Source organism: Podarcis cretensis (assembly GCF_951804945.1).
Source record: "Podarcis cretensis genome assembly, chromosome: 8".
NCBI classification, from domain to species: Eukaryota; Metazoa; Chordata; class Lepidosauria; order Squamata; family Lacertidae; genus Podarcis; species Podarcis cretensis.
This window is the reverse complement of record NC_137177.1, coordinates 28,112,899-28,139,246: the sequence shown is the minus strand read 5'-3', so window position 1 is coordinate 28,139,246 and position 26,348 is coordinate 28,112,899. Positions and strand designations below refer to the sequence as shown.

Below are 26,348 nucleotides of genomic sequence, written 5' to 3'. Positions count from 1 at the left end.
AAAAAAATCTTCTTGTTCTTTATACAGCAGTTATGGTGGCCACTTGTTGGCTTTGCCATAGCTTTTTTTAAACTTTTGGCAGGCAAAATTGGGTTTCTCAGATCCACCTGTGTCGTATGGCAAAAATGTGTTCTGAGACTCAGCTGTAAGACACCATACACACATGTCCCTAAACATCTCTGAGTTTGGGCTTTTGTGTGTTTGACGCAATGTCTTTTTAGTTCATGATGCTACAGGCCTAAAAACAGATAAAATCCACTCGTGTTCTTCTCTTCACTACTTTCTTTTTAGAGCCAAGCAGCTACCAGCTCAAGTTGTCCCCACTTCTTATTGCATTCATTCTCATTCTTACTGGGGAGATAAAGCACTCCTGTGCCACTTGGCTTTCTCCCAAGAATCCTGGGAACTGTAGCTTGTTAATGACGCTGGAAGTGTGGCTTTGTAAGGGGTCACCTAAGAACTCTCAGCATCCTTAACAAGCGACAGCTACCAGCATTCTAAGAATATAATAGTGCTTTAAATGTGTGGTATGGATGTGACCTGATGTTCTCTCTCATTTTTCTTGGTCCTTATCTCATTTAGGTATTGAAGCGACAAGGTTATGATGAAGCCTGTGATATCTGGAGCTTAGGGATCCTCCTCTACACAATGTTGGCAGGGTAGGTGCCAGCATCCATTGTGCTTGGTTAACAGTAGGTTTTCAGCCCTATTTATTTATTACAGTTTTATCCCACCCTTCCACCAAGGAGCTGAAGGGGGTGGGGACATACATGGTTGTCCCCTCCCTGCCTTTTCCTTCACAACACCCCTGTGAGGTAGGTTGAGCTAGAAGAGAATGAGTGGCCCATGATCACCCAGTGTACCTAATGGCTGAGCAAGAGATTTGAGTCCTTCCTATTTCTAATCCATCACTCTTAAGCATTACACCATGCTAGCTCCCTGCAAAAATTTAATTGCTTAATTGTATGATATATATTTTTACACCACACACATGCACATGTGCGCACATGCACACACATTTCTATATAATATTTGCACTAGTCCATCATCACAATGTTTTCATTGGCTGTTTACCAAGGTTCTAGGGGGCAGGGCAGGGTGAGGTTGCCCTGCGAAAACAGCATGTTGACAGGGGAAGAGAAGCAAGAAGCAAGTGGGGGCAGGTTAATATCAGGGCAGGGAGGAGCAGGCGGGAGACAGCCAGGCACCATGACAGAAGGTGGAGGACCGAGAAGAATAGGCAGCCTGAGTAAGCAGCCATGCTGGGAACCCATCTGTTTAGAGAAGCTCCCTGCAGAGCAAGGACAGCATCACCCATGGTGGTGGAGGTCAGGGAGGAGGAGAAGAGGAGGCACAGGAAGGAGAAGGAAAAAGGAGGGAGCCATGTCTGTGGTGGTGAATGACTGTGGGGTGGCAGCAAAATAAGGCCTGGGCAGAGGCTGAGACAGGTGGAACTGGCATGGGGCTCATTGTGGTATTTGGAGGACTGAGGGGGAATATGGGGGGAGGAGTGAAGGTGTATGTGAGAGAGAATTGTAGGGCTCTAATGATGGGGGGTAGAAAGCTGAGGAGGAGGAGGAATTGAGGAGAGGGCAGGTGGCAGTGCCTGGGGTTGAAGGGGACGTTTCAAGCTATGGGAGTATTTGGAGGAATAAGGGGGAATATGGTAAGGAGGGAAGAAGGTAGGTCCTGGAGGAGGGTTGATAGCCAATATAGGGCTGCTGGAAGGGGGCAGGGTGGGGTTAAAGGGGGCGGTTCTTGAAGGAGACCGGGAGAGGCAAATATCAGTCTGTGTCTGTATGTGAGGGAAAGTGGGGAGAGAGATCAATGTGATAACACAGATGGCTGGTGAAAGTGGTGGTGGGGAGCAAGGATTACACTGGGTTCCTTGAAAGGGCTGGGGGAAAACAACAGGAGGAGGCATGGGAATGGGGCGGAAAGTGAAAAATGGAGGTAAAATAAGAGAGAGGAGCACCTTCATAATAGTGCTGGGTGAGTGAAAAGGGATTTGCAGTTGCATTGGGTGGAAGGAGGAAGGGTTACCCTGGGGGAAGTGGCAGGGGAGTCAGTGGCTAAGCATTAAAGATTTAGGTAAAAACAGTATTTCCAAAGCAAGAAGCATATACTCTTCATTTTTACATGATACACATGTGTGTAGCTGACATCATCTTAACAAGAGTCATTATGTCCTCTATAAGAAGATAAAATGCCTGTTTTAGGGTGGCACTTTCCATCTGCAGTTTTTATGAGCATTTGTATGAATGATTTTTTAAAAAGATGCTACTTAGTTTTAATCAGATGCACATTTTCAGATGATTAAAGAGTTTCTATTCAAATCGATCCATTAAACATTGCAGCCCCAGGTTTCTTATTGGTTCTAGATGGATGCCTATTAACTGTCCTGGATCTCCAGCAAATAGCATGGACTACTACACTGAGCACATGCCAGTTGTCAGAGTAGGGCCAGCCTACAGAGTAAGACATTAGGTGGAGAGAGGCAGCTGCCTTGGGGAACAGAGGCTGGGTATGGGATGTGAAGTGTGGACAGTAGTGGCACACACCAACCATTCATCCTGGTCCACCTGGCAGCCTGCTGCTTTCAAATGTGGATATTTGGGTTGTTATCTTTGTCACTTGTGTTGCAGTTAGAATCAATTACCAGTCTGGTCAGCTTTTGGGCATGGAACTGGGGTGTGGGGACCCCATCTTTTTTTTCCACTTCCAGCAACAAACTGTCTTTTTGCAGAGTGAGGTGCCCCCCCCCCATCAGCTGTCATGAAATGGCAGCAAACTGTTTAGTTATTTAATTTATTGTTGCATTTTTACCACCCAGGAGGGAGAGGAGCATGTGAGATTTTCTGCTTCAGGTGCCAAACAACTTGAACAGTGTTGGGTATGACACACCTTGACTGGGGTGGGGGAAGAGAATGTCATTTGCTGCTCCACCTGAGGCAGTGAAATGTCATTGGCTGGCTCTAACCTTACAACTAGATGCATGTCAACAACTGTATCCTGCCTCTCTTCAGAGGGACTTGGTGACGTAGATAGGACTCAAGGCACTTACCACTCTGATCTGTTTAGCCCTAGTGAGGCTGCTACATCAGGTGCCTTCCGATGATAGCCAAGCAGTCCCCAAGATTGCTGTGGAATAATATTCTCCTGTAATGGAAGGTGCGCCACACCCTTAGCTTGGGTGTCCCAGAACTGGTCTTAACCACTAGGTGTCAGCGTTTTCCTTGAATCCACAAAGTGTCCTTCTGTTCTGGTGTTTCTCAGGAGCCCCAGTGGTTGAAGGAAGAATGTAGGGCCTGATGGGAATCCCAATGATTTTGGGAAGAGGCAAAGAGCATGGGGCTGGGGAGAGCGATAAACTACATGGGGTGGGGGTGAGGAATCCCAAATCGTGAAGACCCTTTTACCCAGGGTTCACTGGAGGAATGAGATAATGGCTCAGTGGCTGCAACTGGATGCAGCTATGGAGATTGGGCAGTGCTCAGTGGAGATCCCCAGTGTGCCATCCTTTTAATGAGGCAATATGAAGCAATCTGTTTATATGGCAAGATGCATGGGGGTGGCGGATCTGATCCCCCACCCCACAACAGATCACCTGCCTCCAGCAGCAGAGAAACACCAGCAGCAGCAGCAGCAGCAGCAGCTACTGGGTTCCAGTGAGATCTCATGAGCTTCCATGAGTGCCCCATCACCACCACCACCTCCAGGAAGGGGTTGCTTAGTAACATAATAAATAGGTTGAACTGCATAGATCATAGGAAAGTGCCTTATATCAGGTGGGAATATTGACCAAACTAGCTCAGTATTGACTGGCCATGTAGGTCTTCAGGGTTTCTGGCAAAGACTCAGGAACTGAACTGGGACCTTCTGCATTCCAAGTATGTACACTTCCACTCAGCCTTGGCTTCACTTCTCCCAACACCTGGCACAGAACAAGGCCTACCTGGAACTGTTTTTGAGGCACCCCCATTAAAGATTATTCTTTGTTTCCAGCTGGCGTGTACCTCTTAAAACAGTTTTATATGGTGCCACCCATTCTTTTTCAATACATCTAAGCAGGGACTCTAAACTTTAGAAAAACTGCTGTGAGTATAGTTTTGTTGTTGTTGTTGTTACCACTACTACTACTGCTACAAATTGTACATTTAAAAACTGATGTGAACATATTATTAACGATTGTAGAGCAATAATGAACCTGAAGGTCGGTCTGGCCAACCCTTTGCCCTGTGGCAAAATCTTCTACACCCAGCCAATCATTGACAGACTAGAGCATATAATTCAGCTTATAATAAGGCACTTTTGACTTATTGCACGGTCATAATTATAATGATTTATGACATCTTCTAGTGTGGAGACTGTGTCTGTCTATCTGTCTCTCCTGAGAATCCCAGCTTTCATTGAGGTATTTTTTTACCCCTTTCTTTGCAAAAAAGCAACTTGTGCAGAAAAGCTTTATATCCCCTGAAGTCTCTGCTAGGAGTTTAGCACCTCTTCTTTGTCCCTAGCTAGTTCCACCCCCCACCCCACCCCCATCTACAATCTTACCTCCTTCCTCCCCCTGTTCCAGGCTTACCACCCCTCCTTCCCATCTGCTACCATAGTGTTGCAGTTTTTAAAATAAAAATACTATTTTTCCTCTCTTGCAGGTACACCCCATTTGCAAATGGGCCTGGCGACACCCCTGAGGAGATCCTCATGCGAATAGGTGGGGGAAAGTTCTCCCTCAAAGGGGGGAATTGGGACACAGTTTCGGACGCAGCCAAGGTAAGAGTGAGTGCCAGTGTTCAAAGTGGAGTTTGGGTGTTGCCATCCTTCTTCTGGCTTGGGGCAGGGGCTTGCTAGATCCCTGGACTCCTAAGGAAGGAATTCCTGTCCTGCAGAGAAGTGACCCCTGCACCTTGCTCTTGTCATTAGCATGGTATCTGGAGAGTTATTGGTCCCTTTCAGTTCTCTGCAGAATTTTTGTGTGGAGCAACACTTGGATTCCTGAGAACATCTCCTTACTCACTTTTGTTTTCTAGTTTCAAACTCTGCGGTTTTCAGGCAATATTTGCAAGGCTGTGGTGCCTGTTCCCTGAATGCTGCCTGTGGCTTCTGCTTCTCTTGCCCCCATCCTATAACACATCCTGATCTCGTTCCTACATCTTCTGCTCCATCTTTTCCTCCCTGCCCTTCAGAATAAAACATGCGGATCGTAAATGGGCAGAGATGTGTGTGAGATGTTGATACTGAGTGCTTTTACATAAAATAGGCAGGTCTACCAAAATAGTATTGGATGTTCAGTCCTGGTTGCAGCGTTTCTTGACCTCATTGCCCAGACCTTAGGGTGTGGTATTCAATGCTAGTCTTACTTGGAGCAGACCCACTGAAGTTGATAGACATGGCTAACTTATGTTCATTCATTTCAGTGAGTCTTGAGTAGAACTTAGTTGACTATCCCTCAATTATTATAATTTGGCTTGGAGCGTGAATCACCCCACCAACATCCATGGTAATGGCAAGAATTTTCTACATGTTCAGTGTGTGTCATATAAGAGAAATTTAGACTTCTGGTATTTCCCCAAATATTGGGCCTGGTGACTTCCATGTTTCATTGTGGGGCGGCAGACATTTTTTCCTTCATGATGCTCCAGAATAATTGAACATCCAGGGCATTGAAGGGTGAAGTGAGATGGTGGCTGGAATCTAGTCAGCACTAGATTCTAAATGTATGAAAAGGGGTGACATTATTTGGCTTTTAAAATTATTTGTTTAATCAACAGGATTTATAAACCACTTAATCACCCATACCTGCTTAATGTTTATTAAGAAAAACTCACAAAATCAAAAATAAAAAGCAAGTGCACTTGAAATTTATGAAAATATATGTAAAATCAGCCATTATTTTAAAATACATATAATAAAATAAGATTGCATGTCAGGATAGGCTTGCCTAAACAGAGAAGGGGCTTTTTTGTTGCAGGCACTGAAATCAATACAGCAAAGGCAGTATCAATGGGGGCAGGAAGTTAAGAGGTCCTAGGGAAGGTCATCTGTGTCCACCCTCAAAAATGTGGCTGGGTTGTTGCCCGCTGGGGTCCTGAATCAAAGCAGCACACACACTTCAGGAAGCTCTGTCTTCCTATTTCTACAGTGGACTGGGATCTTGTTATCAGCCTTTTTTGGAATGCAGAAATTCCCCCTATGGATTGATAGTAATCTATGCAGTCCTCTTGCCACCAATGGGTACTTGGGATGGTATAGGAGTGTAGATTAAATAGAAGAGCTATTACAATAAGAAGGGTAGGTGGAAAGAGAGAGATGGGGGGGTCCCCTAAGTACTTTTAAAAGTCGTCAGATGCACAAGAAACAAAGTTTACTCTCTGTAGAAGACACAGGTCTACACCTGGCTATCAAGGGTATGCTTTCTTCTATAAGACGACCAAAGTCAGATTCTGGGAACAAGTGTCAAATATAGCTCAGGAACTTGAGAAATAGCAGTGCGGGCTTAATCAGCCAGTCAAAAATCTGTGAATTTATAGGTCACCCAGGTGAAAAAGGCATACAGCAGCTATATTCTCTGAATGCTTGTTGCAGGACCTGGTATCGAAGATGCTCCACGTTGATCCTCATCAGCGCCTGACAGCCAAACAAGTCCTCCAGCACTTGTGGATAACCCAGAAGGACAAGTTGCCCCAGAGCCAGTTAAATCACCAGGATGTACAGCTTGTAAAGGTACAAATCTGGGTAGGAGGTGGTGGCAGAGGGAGAGGGATTTGTGAGCTTCCTGCATTGTCACCTTACATATAACACATTGGTCATATTGATATTTATTCATTTAAAATATTGGAAGGGTGTTTATCTTTTCTTTAGCTGAAAATGTTCCCACAGCTGCTTATATAATATCAATAAAAACAAAGCAGTCCCTACAATCTAAAAGACATGTCACAAAAGGAATGAAGGTGAGGAGGGAAAAGGAAACCATGCAAACTCAGGCACCAATTCCTGTAGGTACATATTAGTTCTTAATGACCAGCTGGAATGGAAACAGGAAAAGGATGAGCCAAATGGAGCTGCTCTCTCAGCTTCCATCTTTGTCTGCTGCAGGCTGTTGGAATGGCGGCTGCTAGATGTCACCTGAGGAATAGAGGTAACCAATAGAGGCAAAAAGCTGCTAGACATGAAAAAGCATTGAACATATGCTACATTAAAAGCAGCATCATAAATAGGAATGGCAACAGTCACTATTATTTCTATTGAGCAGCTCTCAATTCTCTCCAAATCCTCCAGGAAATAAGACAAAGAGGAAGTCAGTCCACATTGTTACGGTAACTGTGAGCAGGTCCTGCTCCTAGTAGATACACTAAGGGATGGGACTCCCTGGCAGATTCCAAAATTTGGGGAAGAAGGAATGCAAAATCACATGGGAGGCGATGTTCCCTGAGGCATTCCGGACCCAGACCATTTAAGTGAAGGTTAGCTAATGTGATGCTCTTCACATGTTGTTGGACCACAACTCCCATCAGCACCAGGCAACATAGCCAGTGGCCAAAACTGATGAAAGTTGTAGGTCCCAGTGACGTTGGGAGAGCCACAGGTCCGCTGTCCCTGCTTTGTAAGTCAAATCCCAGCACCTAGAACTGGGTGTGGAAACACACTGGGGTACAGTACAAGGGGAATACATTGTAATTGGCATAGCCAGTCTCTCCTGGCAGAAGCAGCCAGCCAAGCAGAGCAAGGAGTTGTGCATATGGGTGATAGGTTGCACCACTCCAAGGAGCTTGTTCACAAGAACAGGCACTGTGGACTACTCTCAGAAGCAACAACAGCAACCCCTTTGCGGGAGGCTGTTTCACACATTACATGGGCTTGTTTCAAATGTATGTTCAACATGAAGACTGCAGCTAATTCCAGCTGCCAAGGAAGCCTACCTGGTACAGTGCATGTGTCTGCAAGCATATTGGGTGCATTCATACTTTACCAAAGTATCACTGGCTTGGCTTTGTTTCAGGCTCTTGGTGAGGTATTGGGAAGGGTTTCTCTGTGTGTGTCACTTAAGCAAACACCTGTGGCTCTTCTCTCCTAGGGCGCTATGGCTGCCACGTACTCCGCACTGAATAACTCAAAGCCAGGACCCCAGCTGAAACCCATCGAGTTTTCCTTCTTGGCTCAGAGGCGGGTCAAGAAGCTCCCGTCTACCACACTGTGACATGGGAATGTTGGGCTCTCTCTCTCTCTCTCTCTCATACACACACGCATAGCCAGTGCTGCTTCCTTACTCTGCACAAACTGCTCTGGAAAGGAGCCGGAAAATATCACCGCACCTAGAAGTCCACTTTGAAGCACTTCCTCAAATGCACATCAGGGCCAAGTGCCTTCGGGAAGACTAGCTCTTGCTATCCCCGTGGATTTCTTTTTTTGTTGTTGTTTTAAGTGTACAGAGAGACTATTTGTAAAGGGATCTATATAGGTGAATGACAGAATTTGAACTTGCAGCAATCCGTGGCGTGATGCTAGCGACACAGGCAATCTCCTCCACTTGTAAAAAAAGGCGCCTTGGCCAAGTTGATGCCCCTGCAACGCAAACCTGGTACAGCTGGAACAGCATTCGCTCCTCCCCTCTCGCCAAGGTCACTCCAATGGGGTGGCTTGTTTGTTCTTAGGATCCCCTCTGTTTGTGCAGACTCTCTCTCTTTTACATAATCTATGAGTTATTGTGTGCATGAGCTTCTTGAACTTCATGCTTCCTATCCTCCAGGCCACGTGGCTGCTATCCAAGAAGATTTCAAACTTTCTTCTCTTCTTCTGTTCCCCCCCCCTTCCCCATTTGGACATCACAATGTCATGGACACTCTCCCACTTGCAGGGTTCTGGGATTACTCCTTTTTCTATATCCTTGAATCCAGTTGACTCCTAGGCCTCTGCCGGATTATATCTAGCTTTTGAACGTGCAATGGGCTTGTAAGAAAACTTTTCCCACTGTGAAAATATCATTTTTTAGGTGGGGGGTTGTCTTTGGTTTTTAAAAATTCTCTATCAAATAGCACAATCCAGAGCCTCATGATGCAAAGTGCAAAAAATCAGCTTCTTTTTTATTATTTAACTGATTCTGTGGCTGGTAACTCAGGGTTTCTGTCCGAATTTTCAAATAAAGCATACCATGCAGTTGAAGTTTTTTTACTGGTTGACTTCATACTCCCCTGTCCATCCTTGTTGTGCTGTAGGGTTTCTTCTACATTGCACCTAATGTGAAGACGAACTAGTTTATTCCTTATTGGTAATATTATTGTAATCCCAGTTTATTGTTCCTGTGCATGGTTTGCATACTCTCAATCTCCAGTAATCATAATGTGTTAGAGAACGCCTGAGAGGGTAGTGTGTTCGTGTTGATGTTCCTACCTAGAATTTCTTGTAGAATGTTTCAAAGACCTCTTGCAGTTTAGTCTAAACTAAACATGGAGCAGGTTACCATGGGTGGCTATTCCATTCACTTTGATTAAAAGGGCTGCACAGAACAGGAGAGCTTGAACCATCCCATACCTTGCCTCCCTGTGCTTGGTTGTGCTTTTTCCCACCTGGTTCACTTCTCACATCAGTTCCACAATATAGGTGAAGACCCTCTCCCATGTTCCAAATACTCATGCCTCCAAAACCAATAGAAATGTGGAACCCCTATCCCCACATCTTTAAGAGGAAGAAGGTTCATACGGGAGAAGATAGTCTTTATTATCCTGGATGCAAACCTTTTAGAGCAGGAATGGGCAACCTCAGTCCCAGAGGCCAAAAACTGTCCTCCCTTTCCAGATCTCTAAACTCTTCCCCAAGCTGTAGCCCCTCACTGGGCCTGCTCCTCACCCTCCTCAGTTGCTTTTGCCTGGCTGGAATGTGTCCTTGAATTCTGCCTGGACAGAGATGGAGAGAGAGAGAGAGTAGAAACCTTTGACTTCTGCATAGCTGGAATATAGCCGCCTATACACCAGTAAAAATCTCATCTATTTTCCCCAGCCACCATTGCCTCTGGCCACACTGACAACTGTCATGTGGTCCCTGGGCTGGAAAAGGTTCCTTATCTTGACTTGAAGCTTTCAAGGAAAGAACCAGCACCTTGAACAAACTGCTTTTTGATCAAATAAGAATTGAATTCTTCCATTTGTTGCTTTCTCTTCACCTCTGGGGCTAATATATAACATGCTGCTGCGCCTTGCATCTTTTCTTGGCCTCGTAAATAACAGTATTAGGAGGACCCCATTCTTGTCCCTGATTAACTCCCCATAGAACAGACTGGTGAGTTCATCTAAATAATAAAACAATGCAGTGTCTATGAGCTTCCAGACTTGAGTTTGTGCTTTGAAGATGGCCTGTGCAGAACTTGATCTGAGATCACCCTACTAAATCAGCTTCATGTACTGGAGAGTGTTAACATCCTTCCCCCTGACCCTACCCCAAGTTTCCTGTATTTTTACCAGCTGTCAGAGCAGAAATTCAACAGATGGAGCTTTAACTGGGATGCAGCAAGGAAACAACACCTGCTCGAATTTTGCCTGTGTCAGTCATTTAAAAGCGTAGGAGTCCCTGCCAGCAACAACTGAGCAGCAGATGGGAGGACCTTTCATGTCAGTCCATGAGTTCAGTATCTCAACCTGCATTTGATAATTGTATAGATCCTTTAACCACATTACCAGTCTACCCTGGAACAACTGTGGATGGAGAAGCAGACTTCAGTGACATCAAACTCAAGCAGGGCTGGTATTAGGAAATGGGTGAGGATTCTTTAATTAGTCAGAAGATTTTAAAAGATGTATGAAGATTTTTGGTAGGGGTAGAGAGGTATTATTATTATTATTATTATTATTATTATTATTAGTTCTGAACACCCTGTAACTAAAAGAAACCTCTACTTACAGTTAACCCTGAGGTCCTAACTGAGGTCATATAATAAAAACGTCCCGTATGTAAGCTGTTATATGCCACTGTGGCTGCTAACACTGCTTCAATATAGATGCTGAGTATTAGGCAGTGTACACACTATGCACATGACGTGCCCCAAATAATCCTGGGAACTGTAGCTCTCTGAGGGGTAAACTACAGTTCCCAGGATTCTTTGTATGAATCCTGCCTTCTTTTCTATTTGCCTTAGAAAAGAAGTCAAATAGAAGTGCAATTATTAATATATGATCTAGAGATGTAAATGTTGTGATAAATATTTGATATATTAATTACATGTATTTCTGTATTATATCTCTAGTGCTAGAATTCTGTATAATTAATTTTAAAAACAAAGTAGAAAATAAGCAGGGGTGTGTGGACAAGTATAATTAAGTTCCCCTCCGAGGGAATGGCTGGTTGGAATCTTGAACAGCAGAGCTCTTGTATACACTGCAACCTTTTACCACCAGTTCCACTCGTACAAAGTGCAGTGTCAGAATACTGTGCCTTGTTTTATACCCAGCCCCAAGCCCTAATTCCTCCTATTGTTATCTAGGCCAGTGCTAGCAGTCAGACTACTTTTTGTGTACAGTGGCTCTGAAGTAATAGCAGTTGCCAGTCCAGAGAAATTATCCCTATGTTCAGAATGGTTCTGGCCTAGATTTGACTAAATGGAGGTCAGGGTAAGGAGGAGAAAATGGCAAAAATCTCACTTTTGTGTGTGATTTATTTTCCCACAGCAGTATCAAAGAACTAACATAATTGGCACATCAGAGTTTCTAAAATATCAGATAACACCAATTCATTAGCATGCATGTCACCATTTAGGGGCTAGTTTATCCTCCTTTCTTACTGGTACACACACATTTACCCTCTGTATATATCATAGATAGCCAAAATTAGTTTGTCTTGCTCTTTTTGAGGGGTAGGGGTGCCAAGCCACATTTAACTCTTGCCAGTTGAAGATGCCACACAGTAGTAAGCTCCACAGCAAGGGTAGAGAGCCTACGGCCTCTCTGCCTGGTCCTCAGAACTCTTCTTTCACTTGCTCCACATCACACCCTTGCTTTTGCTTGGTTGAAATGTATTCTTGAATTCTAATGCCTCCTGCTTGTCTAGATGGAGCTTTAAGAGGAATGTGCAAGTGTGTGTAGAAACTAGCTTACTGGACAAAGGCAAAGTTTAACTTCATTGCTCTATCAGCTGTTGCTTCTGGCCCTGCCAGAATGTGACCCCTAGAAGGCAGTCCAGAAGGGAATGTGGCCCTCAGGCTACAGAGGCTTCCACACCACTGTTCTACAGCAAGAGGAGTTGTGCTGATGAATGTGGGGCTTTCAGACATGGATGGAAGATGCACCAGGCCAGGCACCCCAAGTTGGAATAGCAGAAGAAAAAGTAGAAGAGGCTATACTGCTTGGATTACAGTGCTATTTCGAACATAGCATAATCCGCATAAATCCAGGTATTTGTCTGATCCACAACATTTGAGTAAATAGAGCACCAGAGGAAACTGTGCTGGTACCCATGATTTGTTTATTATACCTTGGACTCTGGATGCTTTCGGTGGAGGTGGGAGAAGCTATTTTAATAGTTCCTCAAAAGGAACTGCAAACCTGTGGCTCTGTTCTCTGGGTGAAGCTCTTGTGATTGGCCTGAGCAAACGCCAAACTTCCAGCCAGGAAAGTAGTTGGTCTGCAGTTCTAATCTCTCGTTGTCAGGTACGTGTTGACATCTTCTAGGTCTGATCTGGCTGTCTGCATTCCTGCAAAGGTAGTGGTTGTGCATCAGCATGGTGCAAGAGAACAAAGTTCCAGATTGTGCCCTGACTCTGTGCAGGTCATTGGAAACAAAGCTAACCCAGAATAGGAATTTCCCCCATTATTTTACCATGTCCTTCTGTGTGGACTTCTGCAGTGTGTGGATAGATAGATAGATAGATAGATAGATAGATAGATAGATAGATATGAGAATATTCCATCTCCAAGTGCTTGAAGTGCAGGCGAGGGAATCATTCTCTACGTTTGGGGATGGCTCCCTTTGCTGAGGTTTTAGAAGGCTGGAAGAGGGCATGATTTGACCCCTTTTTCTATGTGAAGGACCTCCATGCCCCCTCTACCTGGATCTTTCTATCAGGTGTTTCTTTAGCAGTATGCATCAGTACTGTTTGCTTATTCAAGCTGTCTCTTTAGATCAACCCATGTTCAGTGCTTGAATTAGAGGAGGGCTAGAAGGGGCTTGACCACCATACCTTTCAGGGTGTTCCCCTAAGTAACTGTTTTTAGAAAGCAATGCAAGGAGCAGGGCTTGGCTAACATTGGGCTGCAGCTTGTAGGTTTCACCTCGCTGCACACTTCTTATCCTTTGAGCATTGCAAACAAACATTTTTTAAAAACCTAAAGAAAATGGAGTCTGGTGCCCTCATTGCCACATATAAGCATATACTGGAAACAGTTTTATTTTAGTGGACAAAGCATTGCTTGTTTTAGTAGACCTTTAAGTGAACTGTTTTCCCAGCTACCTGCTATCTTCAGTTTGCTGTGTATTAAATCATTTGCTTACTTTAAATTGTTTAAAATCGCCTTGAGTTTTAAATTTTAATACCACATTGGATAAAACTCTTGAAAGCTGGCAATCTCTGTACTGTGATTGCTTCTCAATCTTTCTACAAGGGAGAAATGATGATCTTTTGGTCTGACAAAACATAATTCACCTCACTGGGGATTACTTCTGAGTAAAATGGCTAGCTTTTTGTTGCAAATTATACCAAAACTCTTATGTAAATAGCACTCCATGTTATGCAAATATTTAGATTAGTCTTCCTTCTACCCAAAGCCCAGGACAATTAGAAGAATGAAGGAGCTGCATGGTGTAATTAATTGATTCATAACCGATCAAAATTTGACTTGATTTTTTTTTTAACTTGGAATTTGCCAATCTGATTGTCATTGGTGAAAAGAAATCACCTTCAACTGACTAACCAGGGATGTTTTACCAAAAAAATGTACCAGTACCATCTCTCTAATTCCTTTAATGTGATGTAAGAGCGACACAAGCTGGACAATGTTTTTTTCCTAACTTGATGGACTTATGAGCATGGCTGGTGCAGGATGTTGTGGCCAGACTACTGATAGGACACACGGCGTTCAACATAGAATCATAGAATTGTAGAGTTGGAAGGGAGTGAAGCCATTGTAAAAATATCTTGCTGCACATTTATTACTAAGCCAAGTTCAAGGTCCTTATATGAATCTACAACTTTACACAATTTAGGTCCAGGGTGCATTATGGACCACCTAAACCTTTATATCCCAGCTTATTCACTGAGATAATCTGCAGGAGTGTTGTTAGTAGATTCCCCAGTTGGCGAGGCTCACATGACAGCAACAAGAAACTGAGCCATTAGTACAATCACCCCAATCCCATTGAACACTCTGCCAATAGAAATTCAGCAGGCACCTTCTGTTTTAACCTTCAGGCGTATGCTGAAAGCTTTTCTGTGCCACCAAGCTTATTAAGAAATTCGGAAAATATTTTTCTGTTATAGTTATATGATCTCCAATTTTACATGGTAATATTTACTGTACATACATGTGATTGTTGAAAACTGCTTTGAACTTTTAATTAAAAGTGGTGTACAAATATTTTTATAAATAAGGCAAGAGACAAAAGATGGGCTCTTGGGGTAGGAAAATTAAAGGCTATTCACTTGCTGGACTTACATAGCAGGGTAGTTAGGGAGACAAATGAGAAAAGTATTGCAAGCCAAGGGCAATATAAGCTAATACGGAATAAAAACTATCTTAGTTGCAAATAAAACATGGTGAGAAATTCGCCTGGTGCTTTAGATGTGCCAGGGGAAGTTCTCTGCATTATCCACACACAGCATATGGATTTATTCCAACAACACCCACAAATGTTGAAATAGGCTTTGGGGACAACATGAGTACCCTTGCCTAGGTGACTCTTGCCAGTTTGCCTTTGACTTCATTACATTGTGAATCAACTTATCTTAGGGTTTCAGTTGTTATAAGAGTATGGAATAAGAGGGATGCTGCAGTCCTGGATTTCCATTTCTTTCTCAGATCAGGACACCTGCTCCCTTTCTCTGCCCTATCAATCCAGTGGCTGGTCTGTCTCAATTATGTCAATTAGAGGTTCAGTGCTGCCTTACTGAATTGAGCTGGCTTTTCCTCCCTTGATAGAATTGGAATCCAAACTGCGGATGGGAATCACTCAGGCTGCTTTTTTATTGTTTGCTGATTAGAAAATTAGTTTCCATGGACCCAGTGGAAAACAGTGTTGCTGAAACATAACGAACTGGTTTCCCCCGCTCCCAATATATTTGAAGTTTCACTGAGGTTTTCAAGACCCAGACACACTAGTATCTAATGCAACTATTAATTCATCTGTTGTAGTAATGCTGCTTGCCTCCTGCCCAGTCTTTTTCCAAATTGGTGCTTAGATGGACAACAAGACAATGTTTTCAGTGAGTATTATCGTGTGTATTAAATTTTTTTATCTATTCACCTGTGAGCCTGCTGCCTTCCCATCCCACCCTATCTCATCAACCAACGCAACATATTCCCTGGCATTCTAACTATTGAGCCTCACTGCTAGGCTATGAAACAACCATTGATTGTCATAAAGTCTACCAACAAAGTAAATGACAAATTGCAGAATGCAAATAATATGCGGACAGAATTTGAAAAAAAAAATGGGGAAGGTTTAAGTGTGGACTTTAATGTTTACATTGGTGCTGAAGGAGTTACTTGTGCAACCTCACAGAGGATTCTGTATTGGGGGGGGGGGAGCAGGAGCAAATAGCAGTAGAGTCCAGCATCCTATTCTCACAGTGGCTCACCAGGTGCCTTCTCTGGGAAGCCCAAAGCAGGATGTGAGTGCAACAGAACTCTCCCCAACTGTGATTCCCGGCAAATGGCATTCAGAGACAGGCTGCCTCTGCGTTAGAGACAGAACATAGCCAGCATTCATGGCTCACTGAGAAAGCAGTATTCATGGGGCTTTGGACTAAAAGGCAGTATATAAACAAGCCATGCCATACACCACTTCTAAAATTACCAATGTATCTTTTTAATTAGTAGTGTTGGGGGGATCTACATTGTTTTAGTGTGTTCACACTTCTTATTTTGAGGTCCTCCAAGTTTAGCATGGAAGAGGGTAGACCTGCCAGAGTATCTCCTATTCCCAGTCTTAGAGGGAATGTGAAGTAAAAGGATAAAAGGTTTTTGTCCCTGCGATAAAACACACAGCCATCAGTTTGCTTCCTATTCCGTGAAAGGCTGCCTCAATGCCACATTGGGCCAGCCTCTTTGAACACAGGACAGTGGCCCATCTAGTCCAGCATCCTGTTCTCACAGTAGCCAACCAGCATTCCATAATTTAACTGTGTGCTGTGTGAAGAAGTCCTTCCTTTTGTCTGTCCTGGATTTTGGTATAAAATCTTCTGTCTCTCCCATCTTTCCACCTCTAACCCTCCAGTTTCAAGCTTCTCAATCGTCCCTCTTCCCTTGCTTTCAATACTTGGGTACATAACCGGTTTAGACTTCTTAAATGTTATTTATTTCTATTAAAACTGTTTATAGCTTGCCCTTCATCTGTCTGGATATCTGAGCTGTCTACTTTTCTGGCTTCCATTCTCCTGCTTCAACCAACACGGCAAGTGCTCTCTCAACACAGAATCCAGAGACTAGACAGCTACTACGCTTCTGACCTGATGGCTGACAATTTTCTGGTTTCAAATTAAAGAGAAAACGAAATTAGCAAATTAATTGTTTGCTGTATTTTTGCTAGGTGTTGTGTCAGCTGCCTCAAGCTTGGCAGCCAATTGAAAGCTGCACTGGAGCCATCCTGTATAGGAGGTGGAGCTCTGCATTGGGCCTTGCTATCCACAGAGTGTCAATCACATTAATTTTAAATTACTTCTGTACAGCCTGGTGTCAAAATGATTAAAGCATGAAGAGGAAAGCAGAGAGGAAGAGACACTTACCTTGCAATTACAACAAGGACACATTTCCCTCCCACCCGCCCTTTCATCAGTCTCCAAACTTGTTGAAACCTTAAAATGTTTGTCCTCTACATGCATACCCAAGATCTTGGAAAATTGAGAGTGATTTTTTTTTAATAAAAAGTAGCTACATTTATGAGGCATTAACTTCTAAGATACATTAAGTAATAGTGAATTATTAAATAATAGTACATAATACATGAGTAATTTTCCTTATAGCATGGATTATCATGGTCTATGTGGTGCCCTCCACATTCAAAGGAAATCCAACAATGCAAGGGTGAGTACAAAGAAAGTAGAGAATCTTTCTTACATCTTATGAGATCTTATCAGCCGATCTTTTCTGGATTCATTTTGTCTAGTTAAAAAAGGAAGAAGAGGAAATTGTTAACATGTGAAGAGAGAAGTTACTTAAATATGATTTGTTCTGTTTTCAGACACATGCCTTCCCCCTACCCCCAACCCCTTTCCCCAGATTTAAGGGCGCTTCAAGTATCTGAAAGAGAAACTCCATATTTCCATCCTATTTGTGCCTTTACTTGCTCTCAGCAGCTGTACTAAGTCACTGTCATGTCCATGTTTTGAGAGTCCAGGGTAAAAAGGTCTAGTAGCTGGACCAGAGATGTACCAGATTCATTTTCTATTGCTTTCAGAATTGCCATAACCATTTTAAGAGTATGGAGAGGGACTGCTTGAAAATGAGAAAAGGGTACAGAATTTAAAAATTGCATCCATTATACCATGCTAATAGCAAATTCATTCTCCCTGGATCCTTATGTAGCCAAAACAGCACCATCCATGTATAAAAGGGAGATATTCGCAGGCTTGGGAGAACTTCAAGGTTTGGAAAAATACAAAAAGAAAAAGAGAGAGACCAAACAAAAAACCCCAACTAGAACAAGGTGGGCTGAATATGCTCAGTGGGCACAGAATGCCAATTGACTTTTGGGGGTAGGAGAAAACCAGGGAGAATGGCATGGAGAAGCCTGGCAGAAGCAAGGAACACTGACCACAGGGAAAAATTTGTACTACTAAATTTGTCTGGTTTTAAGTAGAGAGGGGAGAGGTGATAACTTAGTACCAGAGCATGTGTTTTCTATGTGTAAAAGCTCTGTTTTAACCTCCAGCATCTTCAATTACATTTTCTCAACTCTGGAGGCTGAGAGAGATCCCTCCCTTAAGACTCTGGAGGGCTGCCTCTAGTCAGTGTAAACAATAAGGAGCCAGATGGACTGTTGGACTGACATGATACAAGGCAGATCCTTATTCTTGTGAGGCAATATTATGTCCAGACAAATTGGTACCACTTGTAGATATACTCTAGTAAGATTCAGAACATGCAAGCAATTGACAACCTCTGAAAACACTATACCTACAAATAATTTCTACAATTTTAACGTTTACTTAGCACCAAAAGTGTGCTAGGCTCTATTAAACAGGAATCTGTTGAAGCAAATGTATGGAACCCTGCTGGCACTGGTGTTAGCTTAATGTCTCCCTTTGTCAGCATTGGCAGAAATGGAAGAGGGTTGATAATGATCCTATTTTAAGTAAAAACAAAACAAAACAATGTGTGTGGTGGGGAGTGTCTTGTACCATGTTTGTCCTTCCGTAACAGAAGTAAGAAGCCCTTGAAATTGCTTTTAATCAGTCCTTCTCAATGTGGAAGCCATGGACAGTTGCCAGGGAAGTCCAGGATAAAAAGTATAATCCTGCTTCCTTTCTTTTAGGGTTGAGGTTGGATGTATGGCCCTAAGTCTGGGTTGAGCTTATACTGTTAGCTGAATTGTCTGTCATACATTTGAAGAGGTTTGCATAGCAATAGCTGGGAAAATCTTTTCCAGCAAAAGCATGAGCCTATTGTGACATCTTAAAGGCTAACAAATTTATTATGGTTTAAATTTTAATAGATTACAGCCCACTTTATCAGATGCACAAATCTTGAGTTTTATACACGCACACATATTACACACAGAGAGAGACACAAATACATAGACTGAAGTTTAGGGGAGGAGATTATAAACAGTGAAGTCAGAGGGAAATTGAATGCAAAAAGTACAGAGGTGGTGATAATTATGTAATTAACAGGGGCCATTCACCAAAAAAAAAATATGCTGATAACACAGACATTTTGCCATTGGTAAGCAGAGCTGCCCAGGGCATTTTGCTGCTTGAGGCAGAAAGCAAATACTGCTTCCCCTAGTCAAGGCATGTATTTTGGCACCTGAGGCAGAGAATCCCACGTGCCTCTTTCCCTTCCCAGGCAGTAAAAACAGAACAATCATAAATTTTAAAAAACTAACAATTTGCTACCCTTTCATAACACACAAAACCAGGTGCCTCTGTCTGCCTAATGGTAGGGCCAACCATGTTGGTGTCGATTAACACATGTAATGTGAAAAACAATTGTTATTAATAAATCTGTTAGTCTAATGTGGCACAAGAGTCCTCGTCGTTGGTGTTTGCTTTTAGTACTAGGAGAGGTCCACTCTGACAAAATTAAGGAAGCTCTTGCTTTGACTGTTTGCCACCAAGTGTAGGATATGGCTGGCATCGTTTGCTAAGCGTAGCAGAGCTATTTGCTCTGCAAGCATTTCCTGGGGAATATTCTCTTTGCTTAGGCAAACAGTGGAATAGGTGGTATGGGAACTGATGGATGGTCCATCTACAACAATTTCTTTTTATTTCTATTTTAAATACCATAATTGTGCTCTGCTACAAATGAATAATGGAGTGCCAGGAGAAGGTGCAGACAAGCTTTTCCCACCCCAGCCACACATAGTTTTTTATTGATAAATTAACCAGTGGTTCCTACTCTTATCTCTCTTGCTTTCACAACAGCACCACCCTCTCCCACCCCAAAAATCCTCTCTTCCCAAAGCTCGCACACCCTTGCTTCCTCCTTCCCTACTTACACCCTTGATCCTATGACCAGATAAGCCCCTGTTGTGACTACGGAATGTGCACATAATAGTATTAACATGAATCTGAACTTGAGATAACCCTGCCTGCAATCTAGGAGTTCGTCTGTGTGCTTGGCCTGTTTCACATGCAAATAAAAGTAGCCAAACAAACAAAAAGAAAGAAGGCAGTTTAATTGGAGTAATGCACACGCATATACATATTTTCTCCCTTTTGCTAAGGGAAATTTGCAAGAACCGGCGCCAGGGGGCAGCACAGGGAGAGTTTTTGTTCTCTTCCCTGCAGTTGGGCCGTTTTTTCTCCTGATTGTGCTAAATGCTTATGTACCAATGTTTCCATTTACAAACCCTGCCTCCCCTCCCCCATCCTCCAGCTCTGCTCTGCCATTAACCCTCTGCGATGCTGCTGTAAGCAGCAGCTTGCTATGGAGCCTGTTCCCCACCTCCCAGCTGACATGCAGCTTGGTGATGGGATAAATTGAAGGTCTCAGAAAGGAGACTGAGAAAGAGGAGTGTGTGGGGGTTGGGGGGGAGGCACTCTAGTAGCAAAAAAAAATAAAAATAAAGGGAGATAAAGCGGGGAGGGGGGGGACACACCGAACCGGGTTTGCCCCTTATTCTAGCCCTTTCTAAATCTGTAGGAGTATGGAGAGGTGGGGATGACTGCTGCTGTGCGCTTTACAGATTTGGGGGGGGGGGGGGTTAATTAACTCTCCATTTGGGATAGTGGCGCAAGCTACAGCAGACTCTGAAACACACACACACACACACATACACCCATGGAAAAGTTAGATTTTCCTTGTTTGGAAGTAAGCAAAAGCTGGCCTGCCTTAGATTTTAGTGGACTGGGCGCCCCCTCGCCTTCAGAGAAGCCGCTCCACTATCTCACGATTCGGGGTTCACCCCTGCCTCATTCGCCCCCGTGTTTTTGAGTTGTGAGAATTACACGCGCCCATGGGGTGGTGGTTGTTTTTAAATTATTATTTGAAGGAGTGGGCTTTCTTCCGTGGACAACAAAGGTTCCTCGTTTCGCCCCACCCCAATTTCTGGGTTTGGGGTTCCGCTTGGGAGCAGTGCTTCTGCGCCCCTTGACTTTAAAAAAAAGAGTTATTGGGGTCATTCTGCCCCCCCCCCGCTGTGTTCTGTAAACGGGTGACATTTCCCCCCCTTATGAAGGGGGTGTCTTTTGTGTTCCTGTTTGGACGACAGATACCAAACGCCTCTGCTCTCTTTTTAGGTCAAGTGTACATATGTACCCCCTTTAAAATGTGCGGGTTTTGTGGTCTTTTTTGTTGTTGTTCAGACAGTGAGCGCTGTATGTATGTTCCCTGTGACGATTACTTTTCAGTTCTGTACTCTTGCGCTGCCCTCTGGGCTCAGGCTCGCTTTTTACCTGACTGACTGACTACCCGCCCATTCCCCTCACAGTGTAGGACGTGCTCCCCGCCCCCCTCCTGGCCGCCCCACCCGCTCCTAAGCGGGAGTTTCCAGGAAGCGCTGAGCAGAGCCGCAGTATCGCTCAGCCGCTCTCTCTCGCTAAAACCCCTCCGCCGAGACTGTGGCAACCACGTCAAGTAGTCCCCCCGGTCTCACTGCCGCGAGCCCTCGCTTTCTCATCCCCTTGCGAGGGTTAGGACGAGCGAAAAACAAGCCCGGCATGTTCTGGGATTTGAAGGACGCTTCGGCCGGCGTGAAAAACAAAGTTGTGCGTGTAAATATGTTGTGTGTGAGGCGGGGGGGAACGAGTCCCGGCCGCGGCGGCGGCATACAGTCGACAAACGACGGAGTGAGAGAGCCGAATATCTCGTTTAGCGAGAGGGGAGGGGAGTGAGCGGGAAAACGCGGTTCGGAGCTGGGAACAGCTTTTCCCTCCCCCACCCCCACTCCCTAGCCGGGGGCGCTTCTCACTGAGTTTCAGAGGCGCCAAGCTCTGCCGAGCCTGGGAGCTTCGAGCCTGTCCTCTTTACACAGAGTAAAGGGGGCGCCTGCTCCCTGCCTTTCATTTAGTCCTCCTCGTAAGCCATGTGTATGTGCCAGTTTCAGCCAGACAACCCCCCACCCCACCCGACGCACACACTGAGGGCGCCCCAGTTTTCAGTCACGGGGCATACGCCTCAGATTTCTGTTGCCCAACCTAGCACGGACGTTTGCGGCGAAATAAATACCTGGGGGAAAACGCACATACACACGTTTTCACCCCTTCCCCAATTATTGCCGCACTACAAGAGCTTTAAAGTGTGGCTTTTGAAAATAAGGCAACAACCCCCCCCCCCCGCATACCCCACAGTGAATCCTGGAATTCACTTCATAAAACACCTCAGCAATATCAAGAGCCCAACTGAGTTAAGAATTGCCCCTTTATGTTTTATAAAGCATTCTCTGACCTATGAAACAACCATCCTATTAAGTACAGAGCTCCCTGGAAGCTGTGCACTTGGGTTTTTATACTGTAAACTACTCTGTGGTCCTCAGATGAAGGGTGATATAGAAATTAAATAAATAACAGCAGACACTGGACTATAAGACCTTCAAAACTGTGATAAGCCAGTCCTGCTCCATTTGTGGGGGGCATCTCCTGCACATTGCCCTAAACTTTGGCTCCAAAGCCTTGCCCTGACAACAACCCTGAAGCTGTGCCTGCGGTCACAACATTTTTTAGAGAGAGAAAACGTTTCGTTGTAGACACCCTCTGGATTAGGGGAAATATTCCTTCATTTCTGTGGATCTTTCCCTCAAGTGTACAGATATAACTAGAGCAGCAAATTTGTCCTCTGAAATAGTGATGACGTCGCAGAATTGAAAGCAGGACTGGAGTGAAGCAGGGAAATGGGGAGCAAAGTTGGAAAGCGGGAAAGACCCTGCTTGTAGATGAGATAGGGGTGTGTGGGTTAAGAACAAAGGAACCAGCAGCCTTTGGTGATTAATTTGCAGAAAATATTGACAGGAAGGACACAGAAATCACAGGAAGAAGCTATTGGTGCTGCTTCCAATTCAGACATTCATTTCTCGCTGTGTTGCATCTGGTTCTGAGCTCTCATTCTGACAAGAGTGAAGGATTGAAGAGGAAATGCTGAAGGGAAAGGGGGATTTGAAAAGTTGGTGGATATTTCAGGAGGAAGTGCTAACTAGAACTTGGGCGGGCAACAAGATTTGTAAAACTTGGGCCAGCTTTCAACAGAGCGCCAGTGACATTGGCTCTGCTCATGGACTCATGCCCAAGGGCTTATCAATGGTGTCCAAACTTTTTTCAAAGAGTGCCAGATTTGATGAAGTGAAGGGCCGTGGGGGCTGACCAAAGTTGTTGAGCTTTTCTAAGGGTTGGAGTTGTTGAGCTTCTTTTAGGATTGAAGATGTTGAGGTTTTTTTAGGATTTTACCCCAATATATAAACTGCCACAGGGGCTGTATTAAACCAACCCGTGGGCCTGATTAAGCCCCCAAAACAGACTTTGGACAGGCCTGGCTTAGATGGAGGCAAAAGGCTCTTTTTAAAATGTCTCCACAGTACAAACTACAACAGCAGCTTTGGCAGAGCCCTTTCCTTAGGCATCTCGGAGGCTCACTACCATTTCCCAATATCTTGGCTTGCTCACAGGAGAGAGTCACCAAGGTGCATAATAAGGAGAGGGCCATGCCAAAGCGTTCTTTGCTGTATATGCTGACAGAGAGTAGGATAGAAAGCCTTTTGCTTGTGACTCAACTTCGAAGTAGCAATGAGTGCCCTTGGGATCAGAGGATATGCAGGAGACCAGATGAAAAACCTTTAGGGGATGACTGTGCCCCCCAGTCTTTCCCCTCCTAAAATATATGTCAATTAACACATGGTTTACAATTCCTAAAAGTATTGTTTTTAAACAGGGCCGCAGAGCGGTTAATGGGGCAACTGACAGAATCGTTCCTAATACACCTTCATTCCCATTGATTCTGCAAAAGAAAAGTTCTGAGCTCTACTTCTATGGCATTTTTTCCACCAAAGTCAAATCCAGAGAAGTCTTGCTTTGTCAAACAGTAAGTATACAGTTACATAGGTTCCTTCCTTTGTGGAAATCACATTCTGGCAGAACTACAGCATATAGCACACTTTTTCGGTCTTTAGTTTAAACCAGCTTATTTTTTAAAAAATGGGGTTTAAATGATCTGTCTTTCCAAAGGAAATAGTTTTCTCATTACCCCTTTCCACTGGGTATGTTATTCCCACCCACATGGAATGATAATCCTGAGTCTCTTTCCCAGATAAAGAAAATTCAGAATCTGGCCAGGCTTCTTGCACATTTTACTTTGCAGTACACTCTGCAAATCCTTGCTCTGGATTTCTACCAGAGCTTTGCATCCTCCAATTAAGCTAGCTGGGAGACTGGGGCAAAAACAGTGATCATTCTGAAGACTTGTTTTCTACTGATTCAATTTCTACATCTCAGTTACCCAGTGTACCTATTAACCCTGAGAAAGAGGGCAAAATCCTAAGTATTCTCAAGCTTATTCTTGCTGTTTTTCTTATCCCATTTGTAGCTACAAAGGCTTCGCATCCTCCTGTTAGTGTTGCTGAATAGAGCAGAGGACTGATGAGAATTCTCAGGCCTTGCTCTGGTTTCCCCGCCCCCTCCATTACCCCATCCCCCCTCAAGGCTCCCATAACTTGCATCTCTCCTGTTAACACTGAAGAGAGGGGAATACAAGAAGCTCTCATGGTTCCCCCACCCAGCTTTTTATATATATTCTCTCTACCAGTCAAAACCTATATACACAGCCCTGTCTAATTACAAAACCCACAGCCAGCTTTGTTGTCACATCTGACTGACACACACAGCCCAACTACTCAGCTCAAGAGAAAACAAAAACAGAACTGCCTGCATTTCACTTCTATTTACAGTGGTACCTCGGGTTACATACGCTTCAGGTTACAGACTCCGCTAACCCAGAAATAGTACCTCGGGTTAATAACTTTGCTTCAGGATGAGAACAGAAATCGTGTTCCAGCGGCGCAGCGGCAGCAGGAGGCCCCATTAACTAAAGTGGTGCTTCAGGTTAAGAACAGTTTCAGGCTAAGAATGGACCTCCGGAACAAATTAAGTACTTAACCTGAGGTACCACTGTACATTTAATGGGTATTCTTTATTTTTCTTATTATTATCATCCTCTTTTTTTTTAATATTTATTAAGGTTTTACACAACAAAATAAACATCACAATCAGGAAAAACAAAAAGAAAAGACAATCAAAAACAACACAGTTTAACAATGAAAGAAGAAGAAAAAAGAAGTAATCAAAAAAAAAAAAAACCAGAGAAAAGATTATTTCTTACTTGCTATCTTTATAACCCTCTTTCCTGACTTCCTCACATCTCCCTTTTCTGTGTTCCCCTTTACACAATCAAATTCAACAATTCCCTACCCTCTTTCCAATCTTATTCAATATTATACATTTCAACCTATTATGCCTTTAGTTTCCCTTACTTTTAAAACCATTTATCACATTTTTTTAATAACTTAATCCTTTATATCATTTGTTTAATCTCGACATAATAGTACTCTGGTCTTACCCCTTTTTTTCTTCAAAGCATTTTTACATATTTCTTTTTACCATATCACTGATGCCCTATTCTCTTTATAACCAACCTCATTTTAACATTCAAACATTTTACAATGCTTTTGGAGATATTCTTTGAACTTCTTCCAGTCCTCTTCCACCGACTCTTCTCCCAGGTCTCGGATTCTGCCAGTCATTTCTGCCATTTCCATATAGTCAATCACTTGCATCTGCCATTCTTCCAGGGTGGGCAAATCTTGTGTCTTCCAATACTTTGCGATGAGTATTCTTGCTGCAGTTGTTGCATACATAAAGAATGTTCTGTCTTTCTTTGGCACCAATTGGCCGACAATGCCCAAAAGGAAGGCCTCTGGTTTCTTAGGAAAGGTAAACTTAAATACCTTTTTTAATTCATTATAGATCATTTCCCAGAAGGCCTTAACCTTTGGGCATGTCCACCAAAGGTGAAAGAATGTTCCTTATTATTATCATCCTCAAATATTCAGTTACTGCATAGTTCTTCAGATGCTTGATTAGCGCCCTTTAAAAAAAGTTAAATCTTTGTCATTTTTTCTGGATTGCCAAGTGTCTCTTTAACCTGGAGGTTTTCAACCTTTTTGTGTCCAGGGCTCCCCTGACCAACTACATACTTTCTGCCTCCTCTCCTCTCTCTTTGGGAGTCCTTTGGGCAGCAGCTGCCACCACCACTGGTCTCTGAGTGGCCCCCATCCTAAAGAGAAGTGCCTCCTTATACCACCCCACAAGGGCCTGGGAAGAGGCTACCCCAGCCTTCATGGTCTGACAGAGACTGGCCAAAGGTGAACCTAACTCAACTTGGGAGGCAGCAGTGGCAACAGCAGTGCAAGGCATTCAGCTCCCAGGCAGGAATTGCACATGGCAAGCATTTTAATTGCACACTTCTTATTTTTATTCACACACACACAGTTACCAATGTGTTTTC

At 43.7% G+C, this 26,348-nt stretch overlaps 2 protein-coding genes and 1 long non-coding RNA gene across 9 annotated transcripts in view; 2 read left to right on the top strand and 1 right to left on the bottom strand.

Annotated features, from left to right (window-relative positions):
• The window catches only part of RPS6KA1 (ribosomal protein S6 kinase A1), a 91,467-nt gene extending 82,305 nt beyond the window's left edge, over nucleotides 1-9,162 (top strand). For all 6 annotated transcript variants that reach the window (XM_079985985.1, XM_079985986.1, XM_079985990.1 and 3 more), the window contains 4 exons: nucleotides 583-659; nucleotides 4,659-4,776; nucleotides 6,589-6,726; nucleotides 8,078-9,162. In XM_079985985.1, coding sequence (XP_079842111.1) covers nucleotides 583-659; nucleotides 4,659-4,776; nucleotides 6,589-6,726; nucleotides 8,078-8,200 — 456 coding nt within the window. In that variant the 3' untranslated portion in view covers nucleotides 8,201-9,162. The remainder of the gene's footprint in view (nucleotides 1-582; nucleotides 660-4,658; nucleotides 4,777-6,588; nucleotides 6,727-8,077) is intronic.
• Nucleotides 9,001-21,442, bottom strand: LOC307221765. Its single transcript, XR_013841488.1, has 2 exons — nucleotides 17,256-21,442; nucleotides 9,001-12,679 (listed from the first exon to the last, which is right to left on the bottom strand). It is a non-coding gene; the product is annotated as an uncharacterized lncRNA (long non-coding RNA).
• A 271-nt stretch (nucleotides 21,443-21,713) lies between these two features.
• The window catches only part of ARID1A (AT-rich interaction domain 1A), a 133,425-nt gene continuing 128,790 nt past the window's right edge, over nucleotides 21,714-26,348 (top strand). Inside the window, exons 1-2 of one of the 2 annotated variants that reach the window (XM_079985884.1) lie at nucleotides 21,714-21,889; nucleotides 23,721-23,870. The gene's annotated coding sequence lies outside the window, so the exon portion shown is untranslated. Of the gene's footprint in view, nucleotides 21,890-22,742; nucleotides 23,871-26,348 lie in introns of those variants that run through there. The other variant, XM_079985883.1, reaches the window with a different exon arrangement.